Genomic DNA, 13,368 nt, shown 5'->3' on the forward strand with positions numbered 1-13,368 from the left:
AATGTTTCATAACACGGAGCTGTGGCAGAACATGGCCTGGAAACCTTTTCTTTTCTCTGAACCGACGACAGCGGGTGACACAGAAGCAATGACGCACGTTTAAAGACTTGGTGTATTTTTAAATCAGTAAGAATAAAAAAACTTGAAGAAACTCACAAGACGATAAATAATAGCTTCATAATTTCACTTTTTTAACCCACTGCAAGAACGCTAAACAGAAAGAAGCATCTCTCTCACCACACACCCTCACCATATCATAATTCTGCGATGTATCAAAAAACATATACACTCACCATCATCACCATGCCATGTCTACACTGCATCTGAGAAGAGGTGGCTCTTTCATTCTCTCTCCCTCTCTCTCTCGGTCACATGGGGTCAGGGAAAGCAGTGACAGGCACAGCTCTCCCCAACCCTCTCCCTCTCCCACAGTTTACTGGACAAGTTTACTAAATAACTAAGCCTCTTCAACAACATTAAAATATTATCAAATATGGAAGAAAACGTGTTTCAGAATAATGTTTCAGAAAAAGTTGAGTATTTCCCCATTACATCATGAACAACAAAACTGGTTTATTTCTCTTATATCAGAGCAATTAGGTGAAAATCTTTTACTAAATAATTTATAAATACTATGTCATGATTTTTAATGGTCTACAGCTACATGCAATAGCTGTAAACATCCATAGTGTCTGCAAAATAAGCTTCTGCTATCACTTTCATTATAGCTGCTTGTCATTCACCAGCCTCTCTAATTCATTTCGTTAGTAAGGAAAAATTGTAGCTTGTCATTTTATCAAGAAAGTCCACACACTTGTTTATTGTGTTGCAGAAACAGATTTACTGCTGTTACACTGGTGCAGACATTCAAGACTCCTTCCATAAATTTGAAATAAAGAGCTCTATCATCAGTGACAAGACATTTTTGTTCATCAAATTGCACATTTTTTATTTGCTCATCACTGAAGTTATATGGAGGATTACATGCCCACTGTACACTTGCCTACGTGACTAACATCCTACAATACTGTCCGAAGCATGGCATTAGAATTCTTTACAATAAATGGAATCATAATTTTGTGTTCTGGCCGATCAGGTGTGTGTATATACATATACACAGACGCTCCCCACTTTACAAACGTACCATGAATTTGTTTGTAAGTTGTTACTGTGTTTGTTATTGACTACGTATATCTCCTAATGATGCAAGAGCTATAAATACTATCAAATAAACAATATACTAAAACAAATCAAAATACTGTATACAATATTTTTACAAAAATGTATTCCCCCGAGTAGAGTGTGCATCATGTAGACTTGCTACTGTCGACAACTAGCTAGGGGTGGCTCTCCTCCGTTTTTTTCACTTTGAGGACAGGTTCGTATCCGCTAAAGTTCGTAAAGTAAAAGTTTCGTAACGTGGGAAGCGTCTGTATATATGTGATGTCATTATGGAGGAGTGGAAGACGATCCCAGTAATAACCTGTGTAGCTCTGGTGAATTCCATGGCCAGGGAGTATTAAGGCAGTGCTAGATAATGGTGCTCACACAAAATATTGTCACTTTGGACACAGTTTTGACATGTTCACATAGAGTGTACTCAGGTATTTAGACAATCTTCTTCGTTTTCTTTCGTCTTCTCCCATTAGGGGTCGCCACAGCGGATCATCCGTCTCCATACCCCCTGTCCTCTACATCTGCCTCTTTCAACCCAACTACCTGCATGTCTTCCCTCACCACATCCATAAACCTCCTCCATGGTCTTCCTCTTTTTCTCCTTCCTGGTGGCTCCATCCTCAGCATTCTCCTACCAATATACCCCATGTTCCTCCTCTCCACATGTCCAAACCATCTCAATCTCTCCTCCCTCACCTTGTCTCCAAAATGTCACTCCCAACGAAAACCTCAACATTTTCAGCTCTGCTACCTCCAGCTCCACCTCCTGTCTTTTAGTCAATGCCACGGTCTCCAAAACATACATCACAGGTCTCACCACAGTCCTATAAACTTTCCCTTTCACTCTTGTAGATACTCTTCTATCACATCAGCTATTTAGACAACAATTACTGTATATTAAGGTTTTTTTTTTTTTAGAGGACAGTAAATGTGTACTGATATACAAGCGCCACATTGACTACTCTAAAATATATCCAATATTTTATTTGTATAGTATTGTCCCTTTAGAATATATAATAAAATGGTTGCTGAAATGTGAGGGGTGTATTCAATTTTGTGATACTGTGTGTGTAATTATATATATATATATATACACACACACATACACACACACACACACACAGTGAGGAAAATAAGTATTTGAACACCCTGCTATTTTGCAAGTTCTCCCACTTAGAAATCATGGAGGGGTCTGAAATTGTCATCGTAGGTGCATGTCCACTGTGAGAGACATAATCTAAAAAAAAAAATCCAGAAATCACTATATATGATTTTTATACTATTTATTTGTATGATACAGCTGCAAATAAGTATTTGAACACCTGTCTATCAGCTAGAATTCTGACCCTCAAAGACCTGTTAGTCTGCCTTTAAAATGTCCAACTCCACTACATTTATTATCCTAAATTAGATGCACCTGTTTGGGGTCGTTAGCTGCATAAAGACACCTGTCCACCCCATACAATCAGTAAGAATCCAACTACTAACATGGCCAGACCAAAGAGCTGTCCAAAGACACTAAAGACAAAATTGTACACCTCCACAAGGCTGGAAAGGGCTATGGGGAAACTGCCAAGCAGCTTGGTGAAAAAAGGTTCACTGTTGGAGCAATCATTAGAAAATGGAAGAAGCTAAACATGACTGTCAATCTCCCTCGGACTGGGGCTCCATGCAAGATCTCACCTCGTGGGGTCTCAGTGATCCTAAGGAAGGTGAGAAATCAGCCCAGAACTACACGGGAGGAACTGGTCAATGACCTGAAAAGAGCTGGAACCACCGTTTCCAAGGTTACTGTTGGTAATACACTAAGACATCATGGTTTGAAATCATGCATGGCACGGAAGGTTCCCCTGCTTAAACCAGCACATGTCCAGGCACGTCTTAAGTTTGCCAATGACCATTTGGATGATCCAGAGGAGTCATGGGAGAAAGTCATGTGGTCAAATGAGACCAAAATAGAACTTTTGGGTCATAATTCCACTAAACGTGTTTCGAGGAAGAAGAATGATGAGTACCATCCCAAGAACACCATCCCTACTGTGAAGCAAGGGGGGGTAGCATTATGTTTGGGGGTGTTTTTCTGCACACGGGACAGGGCGACTGCACTGTATTAAGGAGAGGATGACCTGGGCCACGTATTGCGAGATTTTGGTTATATATATATATATATATATATATATATATATAGTGGCATCTCTGCTGGCCTAAACACTATCAGAAGCACTGACCTACATTTACAACCTAATTTCTTATATTTGTTCCATGAAATTGTATTAATTTATTCCTAAAAGTTTATTCTCTTCATTTCGTAGCGTTTCTCTTGGCTGCACTGCTTCCAGTACGTTTATGTTACATTTTTTGTCCAATCAGATATCAGCCTCTATGTGCTTCCATGACAATCTAATCTGCCCAGGGCCTGCAAAGTCAGTTCTGCCGGCTCTTTTACCATAGTCTCTATTAGCATTGGTCTGTTTCTTTAACCAATCAGATTTCATACTCGCCTCACAGGGCAGCTAGCTGGCCCAGAATAGCGTCAGCATTTTTCCATCCTCTGATTGGTTGGTCAGAGGAAAACTGTTACAGCCAAGTTCGACTGGCAAACACTTCTGTAGCACACTGCACACATGAATACAGCTTAGTTAGACTTTTTTATGCCTATGGAGGAAGAGAAATTGCTGTGGTCTCGGACATACTTAAAAATCTATTTTCAAGAAAAGTCAGACATCGTGAGGAGAGGAGAGGTCGGCCAACCCCAAAGCTAGCTAGCTTGTCTCAGCCCAGGAAAGGATTTGTTCTCCTCTTCCAGACCAGTGAATACGAGCGGTACCACTGGATTACAGCTTCTGAGGAGCAGTGCAAATTATGAGTATGCATCTCTGGTGAGTAGGTTGTATTTTATTTACATGTTTAATGTTTCTGTCATGTTATTAGACAAATATCGATTCTGAACTGCTCCAGATGATGTAGGTGGCACAGTTGCGGTTGTAGTGTAGAGGTTTGGAGCTTGCTTTATTAAACGGTATTCATCCTCCATATGCAAAATGCCTTTCTCTCTGTAATGCCACAAGGTTTGTTATATTGTGTTTTTGTATAGTATTGATGGTTTCTATAATTGCGACGTGATAGTGGTGGTATTAAGAGGTGTCCTCACTGAAGGCCCAGGCACCAAATGCACGGCCCGCCACCGAGATATATATATAAAATAAACACACACAAACACTTACATATATCTCCTAATGATGAAAGAGCTATAAATACTATCAAATAAACAATAAAATAAACACACACAAACACTTACCCACATGGTTTCATGAGTCAACAAAAATTGATGAATGACTCCATCTACAAACATTTTTTGCCACCAGAATTAATACAATTTACCGAGAATAAATATCAGACATGTTCTCCTAAAGAAATAGCAGCAGTGCTCAGTTAATTGCCACCCCTAAAACTCTACATGGGCACCCTTCATTTGGTGAAACCTGTGAGGAAGAACAAATGTTGCTCAGAGGAAGATGGAGCCGTGGCTTTGGTCATGCTAGAATAAGCAGCAGTAGTTAGGGTGATTGTGTGAGCTGTAGTTTATGCCACAGCAAAAAAAAAAAAAAAACACCAGCATGTTTCTGTGAACAAATTACATTAAATGCATGTACAAAATAGTTTGAAAATAGGAGAAATTTCTAAATATTCTAAAGGGCTCATCAATGTACTGGAGAAGTCAAATGAATAAGTCAAATGAATTAAAAAATGTAAGTTTTGTTTTATTCAAGTTAAAACAAAATTAAAAAAATATATATATTATTCTCAGTTAAACCTTCCTGTCCACCAGCTAATTACAGATGCAAAAATGAACACTCTGAAAACCTCTGCCTCTCTAAAACACCTGCACATACATCCCACTGTATTCATTGTTTATTAAAAAAAAAGTAGTAAAGAAATTACATTAGGTTGAAGAAGATGCCAAAATAGAATATTCACACACAGTTTGTACACATTTTGCACAATGTAGGGCTATATTTGCACTGCTACCATCATACCACTCCGTCTTTTTACTTCAGCTTACCTTGACTCAGGCTGAGAGCCATCATTCCAGAATTCAACACTTCATCAAATCGGCCTAAAATCGTCTGCAATCTGTTTAAAGAAATAAAAAAGACAACGTCATGAATATTACAGAACACATAGTTTGGTAAATATGGTGAAATTGTCTTCAAGAAAACAAATGTTTAGCATTATATTGAAGGTGTCTCCAGTGTCAGCACTTTCTGAAGACTCCAACTTTTGTGAGGGCTATACAATTTCTCTGTGCTGACAAGCAACATTACTTCTCATTATTATAATGAACACAGAAAGAGAAGTGAGGTCTGTTTACAGCTGATATAACACAAGAATCATGTTTCCACCACATGAAATATGCCAATTCCCATGGCCTTCTATACAACATCTACATACGAATGATGGTGAAAACATTAAGACAATCATATTTTGCCTCACAGGGAACTATAACACACTTAAAGGAAAATGCAATCTCTCATCTTATACATACATGAGCTCCCAAATACACAACTGTCAATTAAACATTTTTTCATTGTCTCCAAGCAACTGATGGCGTTGGCCATTATGAAGATTTGAACTGATGACAGAGGGTGCACTCAGAAGCCCCCAGATGTATTTTTATATTTAATTCCTTACGCTCTTGCTACTATAAAAGGCCTCTGACTAGAGATATGAAGAGAAATATCAGTAGAATTATATAGACAAGGCAGACTAAATTATTTAGGCAGACTAAAAGCTGAATTTTTAGTCAATCCTATAATTTTATTTATGCTATAAATTTATTCCCTTAATTGCCCCAAGGGGATAAATAAAGCTCTAAACTAAACTAAAAACTAAAAAAAAATAAAACATAAAGCCCCCAGTTAAAGCTTTCCTATACTGCATTAATAAAACTATAACAAAATGACAAAGAATTTTTGTTTATTTCTGACATAAGAGCAATTTCTTGTCTATGATTCTCAACTGTGTTGCTTTCCTTGATGTTTTGCACAGACTGTTAAGTCTGTCAAGGTAATAGTAAGGTGAGGGTACAATTTATGGAAAACCTCAATATAACCTGTGCCCAACGGCATAAAACTTCAAGTTAAGAGCACGTTTATCTTTTAATATGACATTCTGCTATGACAGTGTAACAACTGCCAGAAGGGGTTAAAAAAGATATTGACTGAGCGTGTAATTACTTCAAATTTGCATATATTTACAAGATCAACTTTCATTTTTTCTAGGCAACTTTCAAAAAACTTTTAAAACAATACTGTTTAAATCCAGTTCAACTAAAAACTTGGCACTCAAATGTGCATGGAAAAACATAATGAACAGATCTCCAGAGACAGTTATAGTTCCAAGACACTGTAGTCAAAGCACCATGTCCTAATTGAGGTTGTGTAACTGCTGAACACCAAAACTGAAAGTGGTAGGCTGCACTTTCTACTCAGTCTCTGTTGATGTTAATAAAAAGTGTACCAATAACAAACCTCAGCATTTCTTAACATAGGAACAAATGTAAACAGTGAGCTTTGGACAGGTTTGCTAATTCCATGCTCTTACAAATAAAAAAAAAAGTCAGATTTGAATACATTCAGTTGACCACGGGCTAGGTATGGAAAGTAGCTACACTGGTAATGGCCGTGTGCAAGTTACTGTCTATTTAAATCTGCTGGTGAACTGAAGTATTGCTTAAATGGAACCAAAACAACCTTCTCTACATGGCTTCTCATCTACCAAGCAGAGATTTTTTTTTCCATGCTGTTAGACACTTTAGCCATTCCGTATGTCTACAGCAACAACTGCTAAATTGGTCATATTTAATAAATAGAATATCAAATAAAATATATATGAAATGTCTCATTACATGGACTATGCTGTAAATATATTCAGAAAACAGGCATTGCATAACCAACTCCAGAATAAAATGCATAATTTTTATAATAGTAATAATTATCCTCATCATCATAATCATTTCGAGAGCGCATTCAATCAATAGAAGTAAAGCGAAAGCTGCAGACATTCATGGCGTTACTCAAAGCTACAAATGCCCACTGCTGGAAAAAAGACCAAAATGCATGGAGTAGCCAGCCTGTATAAGGATAGAAAACTTAAGCAAAATGAAAGAATGAGAGGTTATTGATAGCCTGGAAGAGTTTCTGCACACGGTATGCAACTCCATGCTTATCTATGCAAGGGTGTACTGAGAGGAGGAGACGTCTGTTAAAATGATCACAGACGATACGGATCAGCCATGTTACACTCACATACGCAGAAATGCAAACCCGCGCTTGCACACATTCACAGACAGTTTTCCCATTCCCACTCAGTGCAGACCATCTGCAATTTCTCCCCCTTTGTCTCCAAAATGGTGTAGAGTCAGAAAGAAAGCGATTCAAAATCCATTGGATGGGAAAATAAAGCCGTTCACTATGGCAAAAAAAGATAAGCATAATGAAAGTGTTTTTAGGGGAGTCGGGGAGCGAAAAAACAATCCCACCCACCTGCACAGGCATGTTGATTTGCTCTGTATGTGAAGATTTACAAGAAGAAGAAGAAGAAAAAAAAGAAAGCAGTAAACTCCTACCAAACCTAGTGCATAAGCGTGTGCTCAGGACAGAGAAACTGCATAGCAGTATATGTGTGTGACAGCCAAGGGATTCGGTTCCCCTTTACACAGCCTCCTCATTGGAACACACACCAGTGGGAGGGGACAGCAGCTAGGAGACAAGACAAATGAGCCTTTCCCTCCCCCAACACACACACACACACACACACACACACACACACACACACACACACACACACACACACACCACACCCCCAGCTCATAATGTCCTTCCTCCCTCCTTCAGCTTCTGTCAGTCTGTCCACGTCATTCGACCTCACTCTCTTTTTGATTGGTACTCTCTCTCTAAGTCCAGCCTTTTAGTCTGTAGCCATGTCAACAAGATGTTTCCTCTCCTCCTTAGTTATCCTCATGTTTTCCCTGCAGCCGTGTATCTGTCTAATACTCCCACACTTAATGAAACCCGGAGCAATATAGCATACACATGCCCTTCATTCTATTGATAATCTGATACAGCCATATCAGTAGGATGTGATGCAGTAGAATTCCAATGGAAATGGTGCAGAACAAAAACACAAACACATCGACATTAACACTTTCCCAAATCTGAGTGTAATATCAGTCCTAACCAGATTTATATTTTATATATTTAGATTATTTGGGGCAGAGCAAATAGTGTGTATTATTACTGTAAAACTTTAAAAAGCTGATCATTGTAAATGCAAAAGAAATGGGCCAGACATTGTGAAATAGTGTCCAATAAAGTGCCCTGAAATGTGAAAAATTCCACATTTTAATATGTTACATGTCGAGTCTATTAGTTTAAGCTTCATGAATAAACTGCATTATCCGAAAAACACTTCACCACTTTACTAAATTCTAACATTCCTTATTCTTGGCCAGCTGCATTGTTTAAGGCAAAATAATGCATGAACACAACACGCACATAAATATGGCAAAGGTGTGTCTTCATACACAAAACCACACACAATGAATATTACTAAAGAATTACTCAAGAGCTGAAGAATTATGCAGCAACCTTAAAAAGGTTAACTTAGCTTTGTGTAATGTACATGTAAAACGAGATACTAAAATAAAATAAAAAATATATATATATATCTTAATTTTAACAAAAATTCAGATGTTAAAAGCTTCCAAAAATAACATACAGCTGTAGAAATCCTTCCAAACTGCTTGCAGCATTTCTATAAATGAGCACTAAAGCATGCATGCATTACCTCATAAAATCTATACTTTATAAATATAAATTATCGAAATTAAGCATCCACAACACAGTGTGTTGCACTGCTATGAGTGACACCCGGGTTTAATAACAATATATTCTCCCTGACTCTAGTTAGACTACCTTACAAATATTTCATCAGAGTCCACAGGCTCTGGATATACAATTTGAGCTAACTGTCCTCTATTCTCTGAACAGTACCAGTTTTACTGGGGTGCTGGCTGGATATTTTTGTTTTAACCGAGCAGTGACATTGAGGTGCTCTAAATTTCCAGCAACACTGATGATACTTCTACCACTAACAATGGGCCTCATTTATTAAGCTGGATATGAATGGATTTATACGTAAATTGAAAGTGGGTGTGTATTCTGAAAATATTCTTCTTCTGGGTGCGAATGGAGGCGCACTACATCATACAATTTGCACAGATCACTGCACTTTTAAATATAGAATACACAGTGGAAGTAAAATTGTCAGGGACTGGGAGTCAGATTAAAACAATCAGATTAATAGTACTGGAATTCATTATAGAATATGAAAAATAAAAAGAAACTTTGCAAAGACAAGCCAATAAACTGAACATAACTAATCATTTAAATATTGTAAAAGTAATAGTGCTGTAAAAATCGCCTGTCCGCACATAGCTGTAAGCTGTAAACAAATGGCTCAGGTAACAGAAGATACAAAAATTCCTGGCGTTTTATTACTAATATGATATAGTCAAATTAATTCCTGTTCTGGTTTTTCAGGCACTGACTGTTCACCTTTCTGATCATTTTGTCCACATCGCTTTATGCAAATAGCTGTGTTGGGCATGCACTTAGTCATTTACAGATGCTTGTCAACATACACAAGCAAAAAACTTTTGTAAACATGCAACCCAGTGAACTAATGTTGATTTATTCATTGAAAGAGACTTCAAAGCACTTTTGTACGTCGCTCTGGATTAGGCCATCTGCTAAATGCATATCAATATAAATTGAATGTGATGTAGTCTATATGTCTCATGTCATTAACACGTTAACGCTCCCTGGTTAGCGATCTATAACGCAGTCCTATAACATTTAAACACTGCTGTCTTCCTAGCAGGGGCGTTACTTAATTTTGGACCAACTGAGCTTTATTTAAACATCCACTGCTTGTGCAAATGCCCTCATTCTTTCTATTTCCTCCTGCTCACAAAATAAGATTCTTCTGACTTCTGGCTGTTACCTTTTGTTATTTGGATTAAGAGATGATGTTCGCTGAAAGCAATATTATCAAGGCATGGAGTTCAAATAGACCTGTCCTAGATGCTTCGCAAAAAAGGGGTTGTTAGTTGTGCCCTAATTTCTACTATGTAAAAATTCTTTTAGAGTGTGGTATGAGTGGTGGAGGCTAAATTTAGAACATTACATTGTAGTATTTGTCCGTGACATAAAAGGCAGTGGTAATGGGATTATCCTGGATCATCCCAATTGGATCATCAACCAAAATTGACTCAGACTATGAACACAGTATATAAGCAGAATGAAGAGTTATTAGAAAATAATGCTTTGTTTGATTAAATGTATTTCTACCATGTCTCATATGTAAACACAACAGACAGCCCTTCTGCACATTTCTAAGATTTTATGGTTATGATGATTTCAGACACAAGCGCAAAAGTGTGTGCATATTAGTGAAAGGGAGAGAAAAACAGACTCACCGTGCAGCTGGCAGTCCTCTCTTGCCCAGGTCTGCCCTCACTCGCTCACCAACATGCCGGTACACTTCAACCAGAGCTGTTGTAGCAGTCTCCCGGACCTGCAAGACACACATACACTTGCAAATACTTGCGGAAGCAAAATAAAACGATCAAACATCACAAACACACCCAGACCTGCATACATTCCAGCTTTCTCGCCTACTTTATCCATTTCTACTGAAGGCTGTACCTAAAGATTAGATCTCATCCACAAGACCTGTTAGTCACCTGATTATTATTCTACCTTTTACATTTTTTACTTTCCCATAAACAGGGAGGGATCTTACTCATCTTAATCTGGCTCTCACTGGGTGAACAAGTTCCCAGCAGCAGCTCCCTCTGCACTAAATGCTCATGAACATAAAATTACACCAGTACAAACTAAAACGAGGAAAACCCACACTAAAAAATAAATTAAAATTGAATAAAAATGCATACTTGAGGGTTCTGGTCTCCTGTTAGTGTACACAGATGTGGCACAAATTTACTCAGACTCAATGGCTGGGCACCGTACCTGAAAAACAGACACAAAGACGGAAATAGTAACTACAATTATTTCAATAAGACGCCATTTATCTGAAAGGCAGCCGTTACGCCCCAAGCTGAAACAACATATGCATTAGTAGCTCAGTTCTTTTCAGACCAGGAATATAGAAATAGAAGCCTAAGACAAAAGAACTCATGAGATCCACTGCATAGTAGCATTATAAATGTGCATTTTCACAAATTAATTTTTATGTCTATAATAACTCAGATTGAATTTGAAAAATTATACAGACAATGCACCTTTGATCATTTTTAAGTGATGAATAATAATAATCTTATATATACTGAAATAAAATGTATTGCGTGAACTTGCCATTAAGGAGGGCAGCAATTTAAGAAAAACAAGTAGCAGGTAGCAACAGGAGTAGATGCATGCATGCTTTATTTCAGATTCAGAGTATTGTATGTCAGTGTCAGTGCTATTAGTTGCATGGGTTACAGAGTCTGTTTGCAAAATATGTCTTTACACTTATGTATTGAAATATGTGTCACTGAATACATAGAAATAAGGACAGCTCTTAGTGGGCATGTCAGAAAGAATATAGACAGAATGATTGGCATTCTTGATTGAGCATGGATTACCACTGATTTTGTTAGGTAGCTAGCTAACTAACGGTCGGCATTTGAAAGCTATATCTTAATTAATTATGAGCTCAAGTAGTGCTTTTCCCCCCCAAAGTGTTTCTGTGGAATGTTACAAAACTTGGGTATGAGGTAATAACATTATTGCAACAATGGTGCAGCCTTAGGATCTAATTTATCTTTTACACACAGTATTGTGTTTTAAAGTACTAAAGGACCTTTTTTTTTTTGTTTGTTTTTTTTGTTTTTTAAAGAGTAGACGTATCTAAAGATAGACTCGTCATTGTGCCATAACATACCACACGGTCTAGTGATAAACTCTACACTACAAAAAAAAAAAACAACAAACCCATCCCTAAATACTAATCTACACACAAATCCTTTGAAGTGCAGCTATATGTCGAGTGAACCACACAAGTAAGAGGATTACCGCAGACTGTTGGCTTTGAACCAAGTCCGACTGAGAACAAAATTATGACGTGTGAGCAGGACTGCGAGTGTGGTACCAGTACAGCATGCACCTTGCGTATGTACAAACACACACGTGTATATGTGTGTAAGTCCGTTCAGCACAAATATAAAAAGACCTCTATTTTATATAAAGCCTTACAGAAATTCAAAACATTCCTCATGACCAGTAAATGCCTAGCTTCTTAAATGTGATGTCTTGAATTAAGCAATGGTATGAGAAAGACAGTGCCCCCTGCTGCACCCCTTAGGCTACAGACTACATTGTAGAGTGTATGAAAAGACTTACGCGTTGAGTGTTGTGACAAGGCACAGACACAGTCCTTCTCTACTGCGGAAGTTCTTATGTTTGAAGCCAGGGAACAACCTCTCCCAAACATACTACATGAGAACACAGAGAAGGAATCATTACTTGCATTGAAACTGGAACAAACACTAAACAGAATGGAGGGGGAGCTGTCAGAGGTCACAAAAAGGGAAGTGAAGGCACGTGCACAGATGAATTTTACTGGGGATTTTTTTTCCCCCAACACATGAATTTGGGAGGGGAAGAAACACACAAGTGAGAATGCAAGCAGGGTTACTAACCATCGGAGTGGCTGCCTCTTCCATCAGCTTGAGAATGAGCGCCTGTGCCTGATCTCGTACCTGATCTTTCCCATCACCCAGACGATCCACTAATGCAGGGACCACTTGGGGGTGGGGTGGGTGAGAAAATTAAAATATGAGGGGGAGAAAGTGAGAAAAAAAAACAGAGAAACCTGTTAAGTATGAATTCTATGTTACTGTCCAACCCTGGACTGCAAATGTTTTGTTTCCCTGATCGGATCCATTTACAACCCAACTTTAATTTACAGTTTTGAGGTAAATGAGAATCAGGGTTGGAAGCCACACGGTTTATCTGTATCCTTTTTCTTTCTCTTTTGTAGTCTATGATTCCAGAGAGGAATTGGGCTCTGTGTGTGGGGGGGTTGCTCTGTTCCTGACAAAACAAGCTGTTTCCTTGGTAAAAAAGA

The 13,368-nt window shown here is 38.1% G+C and overlaps 1 protein-coding gene across 49 annotated transcripts in view; it reads right to left on the bottom strand.

Annotated features, from left to right (window-relative positions):
• The window catches only part of clasp2 (cytoplasmic linker associated protein 2), a 44,801-nt gene that overhangs the window by 28,033 nt on the left and 3,400 nt on the right, over positions 1-13,368 (bottom strand). For 47 of the 49 annotated variants that reach the window (XM_046834674.1, XM_046834688.1, XM_046834685.1 and 44 more), the window contains 5 exons: positions 12,941-13,044; positions 12,642-12,733; positions 11,195-11,270; positions 10,718-10,815; positions 5,240-5,310 (listed from right to left, as the gene is read on the bottom strand). In XM_046834674.1, coding sequence (XP_046690630.1) covers positions 5,240-5,310; positions 10,718-10,815; positions 11,195-11,270; positions 12,642-12,733; positions 12,941-13,044 — 441 coding nt within the window. Of the gene's footprint in view, positions 1-293; positions 397-5,239; positions 5,311-7,721; positions 7,877-10,717; positions 10,816-11,194; positions 11,271-12,641; positions 12,734-12,940; positions 13,045-13,368 lie in introns of those variants that run through there. The other 2 variants (XM_046834704.1, XM_046834705.1) reach the window with 2 other exon arrangements.

This window comes from Silurus meridionalis, chromosome 22 (assembly GCF_014805685.1).
Source record: "Silurus meridionalis isolate SWU-2019-XX chromosome 22, ASM1480568v1, whole genome shotgun sequence".
Classification (NCBI taxonomy): Eukaryota; Metazoa; Chordata; class Actinopteri; order Siluriformes; family Siluridae; genus Silurus; species Silurus meridionalis.